The 16,489-nt window shown below is 34.8% G+C and overlaps 1 protein-coding gene across 1 annotated transcript in view; it reads left to right on the top strand.

The window, feature by feature from the left end:
- Nucleotides 1-16,489, top strand: part of CCDC178 (coiled-coil domain containing 178) — a 360,492-nt gene that overhangs the window by 132,327 nt on the left and 211,676 nt on the right. The window contains exons 17-18 of the mRNA XM_033087581.1: nucleotides 5,264-5,409; nucleotides 13,977-14,136. Of these exons, the coding sequence (XP_032943472.1) occupies nucleotides 5,264-5,409; nucleotides 13,977-14,136 (306 nt within the window). The remainder of the gene's footprint in view (nucleotides 1-5,263; nucleotides 5,410-13,976; nucleotides 14,137-16,489) is intronic.

Below are 16,489 nucleotides of genomic sequence, written 5' to 3'. Positions count from 1 at the left end.
AGACACAAATAAAATCAGAAATGAAAGAGAAATTACCACAGATACCACAGAAATACAAAGGATCATACAAGAATACTACTAAGGACTATATACTATCAAATTCAATAACCTAGAAGAAATTGACAAGTTTTTAGAAACATATAGCCTTCCTAAACTGAATCACAAAGATCTAAATAGACTGATCAACAGTAAGGAAATTGAATCAGTCATCCAAAACCTTCCCAAAAGCAATGGTCCAGGATTAGCTGATTTCACTAGTGAATTGTAGGAAACATTAAAGAGGATCTAACACCTATCCTTCTCAAACTCTTCAAAAAAATTGAAGAAGACACAATACTTCCTAATTCATTTTATGAGGACAATATAACCCTGATACCAAAACCTGGTAAAGATAACACAAAAAAGAAAGCTACAGACCAACATCTCTGATGAATACAGATGTAAAAATTTTAAACAAAATTCTAGCAAATTGCATGCAACAATACATTTAAAAGATTATACATCACTATCAAGTGGGGTTCATTCCAGTGGCACAAGGATGGTTCAACATATGCAAATCAATAAATGTGATATACCACATAAACAAAATAAAAGATGAAAATCATATGATTACATCACTAGATGCAGAAAAAGCATTTGACAAGATACAACACCTATTTATGATTAAAACACATAATGGGTATAGAGGAAAACTAAAGGACATGTATGACAAACTGTCAGCTAATATCATAATTAACGGTGAGAAACTGAAGACTTTTGCTCTATGTTCAGGAACAAGACAAGGCAGTCCCCTATCACCACTTTTACTCAACATAGTATTGGAAGTCCTTGCCAGGGCAATCAGGCAAGAGAAAGAAACACAAGACATCTGAATTAGGAATGAAGAAGTTAAATTGTCACTTTTTGCAGATGACATGATTCTTTATATAAAACCATAAAGAGTCCACCAAAAAGCTATTAGAAACAATAGATGAATACAGTGAAGTTGCTGGCTACAAAATCAGTGTACAAAATCCATTGCATTCCTATATGTTAACAGTGAAATTTCAGAAAAAGAAATGAAAAAACAATTCCATTTGCAATTGCAACAAAAAGAATAAAATACCTAGGAATAAACTTAACAAAAGATGTGAAGGACCTCTACACTGAAAGCTATAAGACATTTTTAAAAGAAATTGAAGAAGACACAAAGAAATGGAAAGACATTCCGTGTTCATGGTCTGGAAGAATCAACATAGTTAAAATGACCATATTACCTACTCAAAGCAATATACAGATTTAATGCAATCTCCATCAAAATCCCATTGGCATTTTTTAAAGAAGTAGAACAAAGAAATCATCAGATTTGTATGGAATCACAAAAGACCCTGAATAGCCAAAGCAATCCTAAGAAAAAAGAATAAGGCTGGAGGTATCACGCTCCCTGATTTCAACTTGTACCACAAAGTGACAGTAATCAAAACAGCATGGTACTTGCAGAAAAACAGACACACACACCAATCGAGTAGAATTGAAAACCCAGAAATAAATCCTCATATAATGGGCAGATAATTTTCAACAAAGGAGCCAAAAACATACAATGGGGAAAATACAGCCTCCTCAATAAATAGTGTTGGGAAAATTGGAAAGCCACAGGGAAAAGAATTAAACTAGACTGCTATCTGTCACCATGTACCAAAATTAAATCAAAATGGATCAAAGACCTAAACATAGGACCTGAAACAATAAACTTCATAGAAGAAATTTCACATAGGCATTCAACTTATGGACCTTGGGTTCAAAGAGGATTTTATAAAATCAATGAATGGGACTATATTAAACTAAAAAGCCGCACAGCAAAAGAAACCACAAACAAAACAAAGAGGGAACCAATGAAATGGCAGAACATATTTGCAAACAATGCTTCTGATAAAGGGCTAATATCCAAAATATATAAAGAACTCGTATAACTCAATAACAAATAAAACAAACAATCCAATAAAAAAATGGGCAGAGGACCTGAACAGATACTTCTCCCAAGAAGACATACAAACAGCAAACAGATATATGAAAAAATGCTCAACTTCACTAGCTATTAGGGAACTGCAAATCAAAACCACAATGAGATATCACGTCACACCTGTTAGAATGGTCATCATCAACAAGATAAATAATAAGTGTTGGAGAAGCTGTGGGAAAAAAGGAACCCCCATACACTGTTGGTGGGAATGTAAATTGGTACTGCTGCTATGGAAAACAGTATGGAGGTTCCTCAAAAAATTAGGAATAGAATTACTATATGACGCAGCAATCCCTATCCTGGATATCGACCCAAAAAATCTGAAAACATTTATCCGTAAAGATACATGTACTACAGTGTTCATTGCAACATTATTTACAGTGGCCAAGACATGGAAACAACCAAAGTGTCCTTCAATAGATGATTGGATAAGGAAGATGTGGTGTATATATACAATAGAATACCACTTCTGCTGTAAGAAAAGATGAAATAGTGCCATTTGTGACAACATGGATGGATCTTAAGAGTATTATGCTAAGCGAAATAGGTCAGACAGAAAAAGTTGAGAACCATATGACTTCATTCATATGTGGGATATAAAAGTGAAAGCAATAAAGGAACAAGACAAACAAAGAAAAACTGATAGACACAAACAACAGTTTAGTGGTTACCAGAGAGGGAGGGAAGAGGGGGATGGTAGAAGAGGGAAAGGGGGTCAAATATATGATGACGGAAGAGGAACAGACTCTTGGTGGTGAGCACACAATGTGCTATATAGATGATGTATTACAGAATTGTTCACTTGAAACCTACGTAACTTTACTAAACATTGTCACCCCAATAAATTTAATAAAAAAAGAATATTTGGCACCAGAAGTATTTAACAGATGGTTTGCATTATTTATTATTATTATTATTATTATTATTATTATTATTATTATTGTTATCATGTAATTTTTAACTTGATGAAAAATAAGATAAGGGCATTCTAGAAACAGACACTGTGTCTACAAAAAGAAATCATGGGAGAATGTTTTGTGTTTGTGTAATGGCAAGTAGTGAATATGGTCAGAGAACAGGGTACCTACTAGTGTTCTAAGAGTGAAAAGAGATGAAGCTAGTGAGACAGGCAATGCCTAGATAAAGAAACGCCTTGTGGGCCATGCTATTGAATCATATTCTAAAGAAACTTGCAATCTGTTGTAATAACAAACATCACTACTAGCATTTATTAAGTATTCATAATGCTGATTGGTGTACAAACAGTACTAGAGACACCATTTTTATCTTCTAAGATCTTAAGTTCTAAGGCAAATAATTTTATCTTTTACTGTGCATAAGCATTTCAATCATGGGCCAAGCTAAACAGTACTACTGAATTTTTACTGTTTTTAACTCCAATTTAAGTCTTAGGTGTAGAATTTGAATTTATTACATTTAGATAACATAAAAATATATTTATTAAATCTTAATAAAAATTAAAATTATAATCTCATATTAGTAATTTAGAATCTGAGTGTAATTTTTATTACCTAATATTTTTAAAATATGTGTTTTGAAAGTTTTTGAAATAAGGAAATAATGAAAAATGAAGTGAAAAATTAATTAACTGCAATTCAGGTTTCCAGACCATTCGAAGTCTAGACATGAAAACAACTTTGGAAAACCTCCAAATTGCTGAAACCTTTGTGACCCAAGCTAGAGAAAAAATAAGCCAAAGAATAGTGAAATTATAAATGTACCGTTTTATGCCTCTATTCCTATTTGCTCTGGTGACACTTCAGCATTCATCAAAGGACCTACAAATGGCACTTGGAGTCTCCAAGCTTTTGCTCAATCAAGTACAAATGTAGATTTGTACTCCTGACATATGGCATCTAACAGTTTCTTCTCTGTAGAGTCATCTCACTATGGTGATGTCTCTGATATTTTTGATGTCATGGAAGGGGATACACTACTCTCATTTACTAAAGCCTCACTGATGGTACCTATTAAAGGTGCCAAAATACAATTTTTGTTTTTCACTGCTGTCTGCAGGAAGCACACTTTGTCTTTCTTTCCTTTAGTGTAGAATCCTCTGGCACCACCTTCAACATTGCTGAATTGGCTGGTATGGTATAAAGTGTTGAAACCATTGCTTCTGAAGTTTTCTCAGTTTCCCATGAGAATCTTCACTCAAGATTAAGGCATGAATTATGGAATCTCACCTGAAAGTCAAGTTTAGTGATAGATCGCATTCAGAGTTGCCCATTGTCTCTTGACTCCTACATACTCATTTTAATCAAACATACTTTCACCTCTCCACACTTTTTTTTAGGTTGACTTTTCTCCGACTAATAACATATTCTAGTGGACCCATTGAAGAATGGTAGTCAACCATCTTTCAACTACATTCTGGTATTAAAAAACAAAACAAAACAAAACAACAACAACAAAACCCAAAACAAAAACTCATTTATCAGTAGAAAAATTTCGGAACTCCAGGGGAAAAAAAAGTAATAAAAAAAAGGGAGGATATGAAAATTGAAACACAGTACTGAATGTTCCAAATCTTGGGTAAACAGCAGATTTTTATAGGAAAACAAATGTAATCGATTAGCCATTCTTCTTAAATCTTAAAAGTAGAAAAAGAATTAGGAAGCATATGGGGAAAAATGGAGGAAAATAGCAAAGCCAGCGATTGAGATTGGTGGAATCAGTTGCAAGAGTAGCCCTGATTAGAAGCAATGCCAAATGTGGGAACGGCAATCAGTAAATTAGACACCCAGTCAGTAAATTAGTCCATATTTATGCCAACAGACATGAAGGGATCATGCAAAGTCAAATCTCCAATCTAGAATTGCACAGGCCAGCCTTGGGAAATCATGCTGGCATTAAATATCTACTTTTTTGAAAGATCAAAATATATATCCTTGTATATCTTCAGTGTATATATTTGAAAATCAGTGACCACATGTTTGCATCTTAAAAGGACATACCTTTCAGGTGTGCATATATGTGTGTGAGAGTGGGGACAAGTTAGTGCAGAGGGAGAGGGGGATAGAGAGATGTGAGGAGAGAGAATAGTTTTAACCCATCTTTTAGAAAACCTCATCAAATGTAACAACGGAGAAGAGAACATAAACCTAAGTTATCACTTATATTGATAAGAAGTTACTGTTTGCTTTTCATTGTTCATATGGCGAAACATAATTGTGTCCCTAAATTGCAAGAATTTAAAAATCACAGGATTTAAAACAAAACATCCCTGCATTTGTTTTCCAGGAAAAAAGCTCAATGATTTTTAAAGAAATACAGACCACTAAAAGTAAAACAATGCTTTATGAAGAAAAAGTAAGTCAATTGACTGAAGACCTAGACAAAAAAGAAAAGGAAAAGAAAATACTTGATCGGACACTTGACAATTTAAGGTAAGCACTTAAATTGTATGAAAATGTTAAATGTTTGATATATTATTTATAAAATAGATAAGATCAAATTTTTATATTTAAAATTTATTCTTAAAATGATCCACATTTTCTATTATAGTTTGATGTGGAACATATATGTAATAATTGATAATTTTGGTTTAAAAGCACAATCATAAATTGCTTTCATTTTTCATTACTCCCCTGGGTTTATTTTTATTTGAATAACTGGGAATGCTTCCCTTTTTTCCACGTATAAGAACTTTTATTCTGTATGAAATTGATAATCCTTCCCACTAATTTTACTATTTCCCTCTTAGTATGACGTGGTTAGTTATGTATGGTTTTTCACCCAAAGTTTTTTTGATAAGTTTTGAGGTAAGTTTAGAAATATATATTCTACAAAACCTCATGTAATTTATTCTCATTTATTGTCTTTAAATAGCCAGTCCCCTTATTGGCCAGGGCCATACCTGACAACGGTTAGTAAGGAATTTTAATCAGAGAATGATCATGCTCTAAGACCCTTAGTATATCCATTGGCCCTCACTTAGAACTTAAATACTCTTCCTTTTACTACTCTTGGTTCTTACTTCCTATTTGGTAATACATTGAGAACGGGGCTTGGATGGCTATTGAAGGAATATGCATTGGTCACATTTAGGAATTATATTTTGATTTAAATATAGAAGGCTAATACAACAAGCAAAACCAGAACTTAAGGGGTAGTGTCAGGGAAACAGTTCTGCACAGCCTAATGCTATATACTTTAATAGAGTCAAGTCAATGCACTCAACAAGTATTAGTTTATCTCTTAAACATCATTTTCCAAATGATCATATAGCTTTATCTGAAAAAGACTAAATCATATTCAGTATACCATGTAAGAAAGCAAGGAAACATGTTGCATACTTTGAAAGATATTTATCTACTTTAATAGCTATAAGAATATTTTGGGGCTGAAAGGTATAACCCAAAAATTATATAATTCATATTAAACTTATAAAGAGCTAATTCAGGAGCTGAATAATTTTTCTTTTTTTTCAGGATTCTTAACAATTTCAGTACTAACATTTTCTTCCATCCTGTGGCTAGATTATATTGCCTTTGAGACAAAAGTGGTCACCATGTCGCAGTGAATCAATTACCTTTCTAAACTTCACAAAAACTCTGCTTTTCCCCAGGAAAAGGAGAAAAAGAATAGCTGACACTGTGTTGTTGTTTACAAATCTATTAACTAACAGGGATGATATTGGATATTGTCAGGTAGTATTTAAAGCTACCATTGATTGTCTTCCTAACGTGCCAGGCACTTGGCAGGCAATCTAGGTACCGTATCTCATCCACTTCTCACAGAAAATTCTTAAATTACGTGATTACATTCCATGTGAATGCTGAGGAAACAGAAACTCAAGGAAATTCAATGATTGTCCTAAGATTGCACAGCTAGTTAGTGCTAGAGCTAGCCATCTTAAGTCTGTCTTGTTCCAAACCATGTGCTCTTTCAACTGTGCGTATTGACTCCCTAAACTAGGATTGGAAAGGAAGAGTATTTATTGCAGATAGATAATCATGCACAGTACATGTATAGTCCTATACTGCACAACGATGTTTTAATCAATGACTAACTGCATATACAGCAGTGGTCCCATACGGTTATAATGGAGCTGAAACATTCCTAGCTCCTAGTGACATCTCAGCCATCCTAATATCGTAGCATAACGCGTTGTTCGTGTTTGTGGTGATGCTGCTGTATATAAACCTACTGCCAGTCACATAAAAGTTTAGCACGTACAACTATATACAGTACATAATACTTGATAATAAATGACCGTTACTGGCTTATGTACTTACTGTAATATACTTTCTATTGTTATTTTAGAGTGTACTCTTTCTATTTATAAAAACAAGTCGCTGTAAAACAGTATGCCATGTTACACTGGCAGCAGCTTCATACACCTCCTGTTTACCATGTCTCTTGGTTGCATCATTTTCTCTTGTGTTTGATTTAATATCATGTTGTTTTATACAGTCACGTGCTGCACAGGCTTGTGGCCTAAGAGCACTAGGCTGTACAATATAGCTTGTGTGTGTAGTGGGCTAGACCATCTAGGTTTGTGTAAATGCACTCTATGATGTTCACACAATGACAGAATTACCTAACAAGCATTTCTCAGAACATATCCCTGTTGTTAAGTGACACATGACTCTATTAGGAATAATCTACTGGTACTTTCAGTAGGTGACCATATCAAGTTAAGTGCCAGGCACCAAGGACAAAGAAATGGCTAGTGGGAAAGTGTATCTTCAAGTGTCTGAAAATATTTGTAGACAGACAAACATTGCATATGCAAAACAATTAAAATATGGTGATAAAAATAATATCAATCAAAGCCACTGTTGACTCTCACTTAATTTTCTTAAATAACTGAAGGGGACAGATCCAAACTCAGACCCACAGGACTTTGTTCTTTTTATCGCTATGATAACAGAAACACTGTTTACGTGAATGCATATACACATAAACATACATAGTGTATATAATATGTGTGTATATATATATATATATATATATATACATATATATACACACATATAATATGTGTGTATATATATGTATACATATATATACACACAAATATGTGTGTATATATATGTATACATATATATACACACATATATAAATGAAATGCTATATTGAATGTAATCTAATATAAAATGCTTAGGGTAGAAAATAAAGTAAATGTGGTCAAGATTCTGGGAACAATTATGAGAGTTTTTTGGTTTTCGTCATACCAGCTCCTCCCTGTATGATTTTCATTGGTTCCCTATGCTCCACAATGTCAATATTAAGGAATACTTACATAGGACATCAGATAAGAATTTTGGATGTTGTTTGCATGAATGATAACGTGGACAGAACAGGGATGAGACAGATGAAAGCGTAGGACCTTATTCCATTCAGAAGGAGAGGCTCACAACTAAAAAAATGTGAATGAAAAATCATGGTTTCAAATTTACTGATAACAGTTGTAGTGGAGAGAGAGAGAAAAAATGAGTACTTTAGTGTTGAGGCTGCTGAATCAAGCAGAATAAGACAGAACTGGATTTGAATTCTGGTTCTGCCATTTACTAATTAGCTTACAGAAGCTAATTATGCTGAAGTTTAGGTTCCTCGTCTGTAAATTGCTATAATAATTATTCTTTCACAGGGTTGTAGTTGTATTAAATGAGGTATTATATTCAAAGCATTATAACATTTTAGCCCGTCAGAAATCTTGCTGCCTTTATGGCTAACTGTACAAATGATTCAATTTCCTATACTGGTAGAGATGAAAACAAATGTGGGGAACAAGACAATGCTGAACTTTTGAAGCTCTGCTTTTTCTGGATTCTGGGTTGCTGATTACCTCTAGAAATAATTTCTAAAGCATATTTATTTTTGCAGCATTATTTTAACAACTTTTTGATGCTTTTTCTACTAGGATCGTTTATATTACTACTGATTTCACCATAAAAATCATACTTCCATGTCAGGATGTGCTTAGTTACAAATGACAAAATATACACAGACACATGCACACACACACCCACACACAGACATTCACACACCAGCTTAAACAATAGGAGAATGTATTAACCTATGTAAGAGGAGGCCCATGGGTAAGCTAAGCTGCATGATTGGTTGATTCAGCAAATAATGACTATTTTACTTCCTCCTTTCTAATTTGGATGACTTTTATTTCTTTTTCTTGTCTGATTGCTGTGGCTAGAACTTCCAGTACTATGTTGAATAAAAGTGTTGCAAGTGGGCATCCTTGTCTTGTTCCTGATTTTAAGGGGAATGTTTTTAGCTCTCCCCCGTTGAGTATGATGTTAGCCGTGAGTTTGTCATATATGGTCTTTATTATGTTGAGCTATGTTCCTTCTATTCCCACTTTGCTGAGACTTTTTATCATAAATGAGTGCTGGATTTTGTCAAACAAATGAGTGCTGGAATTTGTCAAATGCCTTCTCTGCATCTATTGATATGACCATATGATTTTTATTTTTTATTTTGTTTATTTGGTGTATCACGTTCATTCATTTGCAGATATTGAACCAACCTTGCATACCAGAATGAATCCCACTTAATTGTAGTGTAAGATCTTTTTAATGTATTGCTGAATTTGGTTTGCTAATATTTTGTTGAGGATTTTTGCATCTATGTTCATTAGGGAAGTCAGCCTATAGTTTTCTTTATTTGTAATATTTTTCTCTGGTTATGGAATCCGGGAAATTGTGACCTCGTAAAATGAGCTTGGAAGACTTCTCTTCTCTTGAATTTTTTGGACTAGCTTGAGAAGAATAGATGCTAATTCTTTTTTGAATGTTTTGTAAAATTCATCTGTGAAGCCATCTGGTCCAGGACTTTTGCTTGTCGGCAGTATTTTTTATTGTGGTTTGATTTCATTAGTAGTAATCAGTTGGTTCAGATTTTTCTGTTTCTTCTGGATTTAGCCTTGGAAGATTGTATGCTTCTAGAAATTTATCCAATTCTTCCAGATTGTCCAATTCTTTGATGTATAGTTGCTCATACTATTTTCTTAAAATTTTTTGTATTGCTGTGTTGTTCGTTGTCACTTCTCCATTTTTGTTTCTGGTTTTATTTATTTTGGTCATCTCTTTTCCTTGATGAGTCTGGTTAAAGGTTTGCCAATTTTATTTATCTTTCAAAAAAAGCAGCTCTTGGTTTCATTGATCTTTCGTATTGTTCTTTTAGCCTCTATTTCATTTACTTCTACTCTGATCTTTATTATTTCCTTCCTTTTACTCAGTTTGCATTTTGTTTGCTGTTCTTTTTCTAGTTCCCTTAAGTGTAAAGTTAAACTGTTTATTTGAGATTTTTCTTATTTCTTGAGGTACACCTTATTGCTATGTAATTTCCCTATTAGGACTGCTATTACTGTGTCCCATAGATTTTGGGTCGTTGTGTTTTCATTTTCGTTTGTCTCAAGGTATCTTTTGATTTCTTCCTTGATTTCATTGTTGACCCATTTATTAGCATACTATTTAGCCTTCATGTGTTTGTACATTTTTCAGTTTTTTTTTCTTGTATTTGATTTCTAGTTTCATACCATTGTGGCCAGAGAAGATGCTTGATGTGATCTCAACCTTCTTAAATATATTAAGACTTGTTTTGTGGCTTAACATGTGGTCTGTCTTAGAAAATGTTCCATGTGCACTTGAAAAGAATGTATATTCTGCTGCTTTGGGGTGAAATGTTCTAAATATATAAATTGAATCCATCTGGTCTACTATGTCATTTAAGGCTGCTGTTTTCTTGTCAATTTTCTATCTGGGAAATCTATTCATTGGTATCAGTGGAGTGTTAAATTCCCCTACTGTGATTGTGTTACTGTCAATCTCTGCCTTTATGTTGGTCAATATTTGTTTTATATATTTAGGTGCTCCTATATTGGGTGCATAGATGTTTACTAGGGTAATGTCCTCTTGTTTGATTGATCCCTCTATCATTATGTAGTGTCCTTCTTTGTCTCTTATTATAGTCTTTGTTTTAAAGTCTATTTTGTCTAATATAAGTACTGCTACGCCAATTTATTTTTTGGTTCCATTTGCATGTTATATCTTTTTCCATCCCTTTCCTTTCAGTTTATGTGTGTCTTTCAATTTGAGGTGTGTCTCTTATAGACAGCATATGCATGGGTCTTGTTTTCTTTTCCATTCAGCTACTCTATGTCTTTGGATTGGAGTATATAATCCATTTACATTTAAACTGACTATTGATAGGTACATAGTTATTGACATTTTATTTTTCATATTTTTTATCTTCTTTGTTTGTTTCCCCTCTTCTCCTTAAAGAAAGCCTTTTAATATTTCTTTTAATGCTGGCTTGGTGGTAATGAATTTCTTTAGTTTTTTTCTTGTCTGGGAAGTTCTTTATTTCTCCTTCAATTTTAAGTGATAGACTTGCTGGGTAGAGTAGTCTTGGTTGTAGGCCTTGTTTTTCATCACTTTGAATATTTCCTGCCACTCTTTTCTGGCCTACAAAGTTTCTGTTGAGCAATCAGCTGATAGTCTCATGGGAGCTCCCTTGTAAGTAATTAGTTGTCTTTCTCTTACTACTTTTAGGATTCTCTCTTTGTTCTTAAATTTTGCCATTCTAATTATAATGTGTCTTGGTGTGGATCTCTTTGGGTTCATCTTGTTTGAGACTCTTCACTCCCTCGGCTTGTATGTTTATTTCCTTCACCAATTTAGGGAAGTTTTCAGTCATTATTTTTTCAAATAATTTCTCCATCCTTTGCTCTCTCTCTTGTCTTTTTGGTGTCCCTATGATGCAAATGTCATTATGCTTGATGTTGTCCCACATGTCCCTTAAACTATCTTCGTTTTCTTGTTCTTTTTTTCTTTTTGTTGTTCTGATTGGGTGTTTTCTGCTACCTTGTCTGCTAAATTAATTATTCGATCCTCTACTTCATCTAATCTGCTGTTGATTTTTTCTAGGGTATTCTTCATTTCAGCCATTGTATTCTTTATTTCTGACTTTTTTTTAATGATTTCTATGACCTTCCTTATGCATACTATCTCTTTGTTGAAGTTCTCATTATGTTCCTTAAGCATTATTATAAACAGTGTTTTAAACTCTGTTAGATTGGTTACCTCCATTTTATTTAGTTCTTTTTCTGGAGGTTTCTCCTGCTCTTTTATTTGGGACATGTTTCTTTGTTTCTTCATTCTGGCTGCTTCTCTGTGTTTGCTTCTGTGTATTAGATAGATCTTCTATGTCTCTCAGTCTTTGCTGGTTGGCTTTCTATAGTATGTATCCCGTGTGGTCCAGTGGTGCAGTCTCCCTGATCACCTGTTCATGTGTTTCAGTAGTGCCCCTTGTGTGTGTTGTGTGTATTCTCCTGTTGTAGTTGAGCCATAATTGCTTTTGGCACATCAGTGAGTGGACTTGACTTATTGGCTATGCCTCCAGTGCATGAGCTGCTGTGTGGGGGCTGACCCTTCAGAGGGGGATTCACCCCAGTAGCCCCTTGTGCCTGTGGAGATCATTCTTTGAGTGTGCTGCTTGTGGGGCTAACAAGGTAGTGCTCTGGTGTGGTCTGAAGCCATCCTCTGGGTGTGTTGTTTCTGATGTCTGTTGGGAGGGGCTTCTGTGCAGGCCTACTTCATCCTTGCCTGTGACTGGCCCTGGGCACCTGGTAGGAGCTACAGTGCTGTATATGGTTGGTTGCTGCCTGTGCTGGACCTGGAGGCATGTGGGCATGGCCTCGCTGTGAATCAAGGCTGGCTTCTACTAGTATTGGGCCTCAGGCAGCTTAGCAAAAAGGCCCAGGGCCACCCTAGGCTTGTTGCCAGCTGCCAGATGCCCATAAGTGTCAGCTGTTCAAAGAACTTCTTTAGATGTGTGGGCTGGTCTGGTTGACCCAGTATTGAGAGTGTCCTGTGAGATGCAGCCCTAGCTGGGCGGGGCAGGATAACAGGAAATCATGAGGAATGGCTGATGGTTTTACAAAGTTAATGCAGATTCAGTTTTTGCACCAGTGCCAAACCTGCTACCACTTCACAAAATGACCTGAGAACACCTTGGCTGGTCACTGCTCGCCTAGGGCCCGCAGATCACCGAGAGCCACCCAAGAGAGGCTGCAGCAAAAGTTGTGGCTGACTGCCCACCACCAAAATTTCTCCCCTTCCACTGCTGTAAAAAACTTTCACAGCTTGTGGGGCATGGCAAGCCACCCAGGAGCTGAGAGTGCCCCGGGCGATGCAGCACCAGCTGGGCGGGGCGGGGGGCCCAGGGTGTCATCAAGGTGGTGCATGCCCTTGGATTATACTAGACTAATGCATTCTCAGATTTGACCCTTTGGGGGAGGGTTCAACATAGAAAATATGGCACCCTCCTATAGGGTACATGTGAGGCAGGCTCCACACAAGGACAGTGGCAGCTATCTCTCCAGCCATTGCTCTGAATCCACTCAACTCCGTATGTCTCTGGCACCTCTTGAGTTGCCACCCCTCCACTGGAGCCAAAGTGTTTGCAAGCAAATGAGTCTGTATGTTGGCCCTTTAAGAGAACATCTGGGCCCTTTAAGAGAACTTCCGTCTGATGGAGTCCTTGCTAATTTTCACAGCCAGATGTTGTGGGGACTCCACTTCCCGGCACACGACCCCTACGCTGGGGAGTCCTTATGGTTCTAGGACCTCTCCCTATTCAGATGGGACCACCACCACGAAGGTGTCCCTCCTAGTCTTCAACAACTACCTGTGAGTTTGGGTCAGCCCATTTCGCATCTCCTCCCTCTCTATCAGTCTCAATGTGGCCTCTTCTTTATATCCTTAGTTATAGGGATTTTGTTCAGTTAGTCTTCAGATAATTCTTGAGGTTGATTGGTCCTTGACGTTGTAATTTTGATGTCATCCTGGGAAGCAGCCGGCATAACATTTATCTAATCCACCATCTGGGAACTTCTCCTCAATATTGAGTCTTTTAAAATGTATCGTAAGTGTATTTTAGGAAATAAATTGTAAATTGATTAGTGGTAATTGCAATTCTTTTTTCACAGGAACCAATTTTTAACTATGAAATTTAAAAAGGAACACGCACAAGCTGTGTATAATCATCTCATTAGTGAAAGGAAAAACTGTAAAGAGAGAATCTATGAAGAAGACCAGAGACATAGACTTCTCATTACCACGAGGCAAAACACTCTGGAAGATATTAAAGTAAGTATTGTTTTTTGACTGTTTCAGAATGAAGGAAATATAGTGATAGTCATCATAGCAGCTAGTTTGAGGCACTCATTTTTCATCTTGAAGTAACAAAGATGTTTACATTTAAAAAATAAATCTGTTAGCATAATAAATATGCAACTTGTCATTTTTTTCTACGTAATTACAGTATATTCGTACTGCATATTATACTTTTTAGTGCATTTTATGTGCACTCTCATTTTTTATTGCACTTTTATTTTCAAGGCTACTGATGTAAAAGTATAGGTTATTTTATTCCAGAGCCATTTTTATATTTTTAATGAAAGATGAGAGAATAGTTACATTTTGTTTCTGAATAAACATACTTTGAGTGTTTACTTAGCACTTTTTTGAAAAATAAGAATATTTCATGTTCTTGTCCTTTAGAAAAATGTTGCATGTTTTAGTTTCACTGTAAACTTACTAATTAGAAACAGGAAAATTATATGATAAAATGTATCTCTTTAGATCTCAATACTTGTTAAGCTTTATAAAGCTATGCATATTACATTTTTATATAAAGTATGACTAAGTGATATACATTTACTGAAGTTATTCCTATACTATTTTATATTTTGTAATTATTGTTGTTATATTTAATTGCAATAATAAATACCAGGGTTTTTTCAATATACTTATAAATATTACATATTTTTGAGAGAAACAGTGAGAAATTACTTCTAAAAAATAAAGAATTCTATGAGATTTTATTGAAACTATTTCCTACAAAACTATTAAAGATTTATGTAATATTATAATATACTTTTATCGGCTATTTTTGATGCTGATATTTGTATATTAAATTATAATGTATATTTAATATATTAAATTGCTTTTTTCTTTTTTATATTTTCAATAACATTGCTAATACACTTTTTAAAAAGATTATTTGGAACAAATATACATTGAGAAACAAGTATGTATAAATGAACATATCTTTAATGCTAGCTTTAATACCATCAAAATTATTAATGAAAGATCAATACTTTTATTAATAATGGTGCTAATTAACAGTCTTTCATTTGAAATATAGCCATTACATAGAAATAGGTTTTGTTTTGTTTTGGCCTAAAAATCTGAAAATAATTGGTGCCATCTAGTGGCAATAAATGATGCCTCTTCTTGGAGCAGTTCCTGGAACATTGAGGGCTGAATCTCAGATATGTGATGTATGAATAGCTGGGGGAACTTAAACTCAAATACACCCCTCAAAACAAGAAGACTTAAGTTATTTGCTGACGTAAGTATCATTCCGCACCACATATTTTATCACAGCAGTAGAATTAGTTGTTTGAATTTAACCACATTTTCCAATCGTACTGGTGCTGAGAACACAGTGGGATTTCAGTAATCATTTATTGACTAGCATTTTAGCACTTTAATGGAACAATAATAAGTAGTGAAATGGCAAAATATGGTCAGCAGGAGAGAGACAAAGGAAAAATCCCATATAACTATCCCCTCAGTAACGGAGATTTGTACTTCTTTTTATCCGAAAGCCTGTCTCTGTCTTCCCATTCTGAAGTGTACCTACATCAGATTTTTTTTCTTAGCACCAATCTCTTTCTGAACTTGTTTTGTTCATTTTTACTTGATTTTTATCTGCCTACATTCTGCTGTAGTAATGTATTCTCTATGAGGAGAGGAGATTTTCTGTCACATTCTCTGTATCCTAAAAACTCTGAACTGTGCCTGGCACAAGGGAGGCACACAATAAGTACTTGTTGAATGACTTAATGAATAAATGGATGAACATATTCTTATTCAGTAATTTTGTTGTCAACATACATGATAATGGCTAAAAGCTGGAGCGTTTCAGAGATACTTTCCATACTGCACCAGCATTGTACTTTGGAGAATACTCATGCTGTGTGCAGGAGCTAACTCTCCCTCTCATTCTCTCTCTCCTTGATAATACTTGAGAAATTTACCATTTAGTCTGTTCTCTCTAGGTGAAATTGTTAAATTGTCTATTGCTTTCTAACAATTAAGGATTCTGCTAAATATCTCAATAATGCTTTTCAAATAACTTTGAATTAATAAGAAATTGTCTCTAATCAGTGCTTGCATAACTCTTTATTATATGCATTCACTGTATGTGATCAGAAGCATGGAGTTTGAACATGCAAAGTTTAGAGATTGATACATGTCATCATTAGTAACATTGTTTATTATTAGAATCAGTTATTGGTGTTAAAGCATGGAAAGACAAAGAGAAAAGCAGTTAGTTACCAACAAGGGAGCCCCCATAAGACTGTCAGCTGATTTCTCAACAGAAGCTTTGCAGGTCAGAGGGGATTGGCACAAAATATTCACAGTGATGAAA

The sequence above is a fragment of the Rhinolophus ferrumequinum genome, chromosome 19, assembly GCF_004115265.2.
Source record: "Rhinolophus ferrumequinum isolate MPI-CBG mRhiFer1 chromosome 19, mRhiFer1_v1.p, whole genome shotgun sequence".
In the NCBI taxonomy this organism is placed as follows: domain Eukaryota; kingdom Metazoa; phylum Chordata; class Mammalia; order Chiroptera; family Rhinolophidae; genus Rhinolophus; species Rhinolophus ferrumequinum.
Note: the sequence above shows the minus strand (reverse complement) of the source record. Positions and strands in the feature narration are given on the sequence as shown.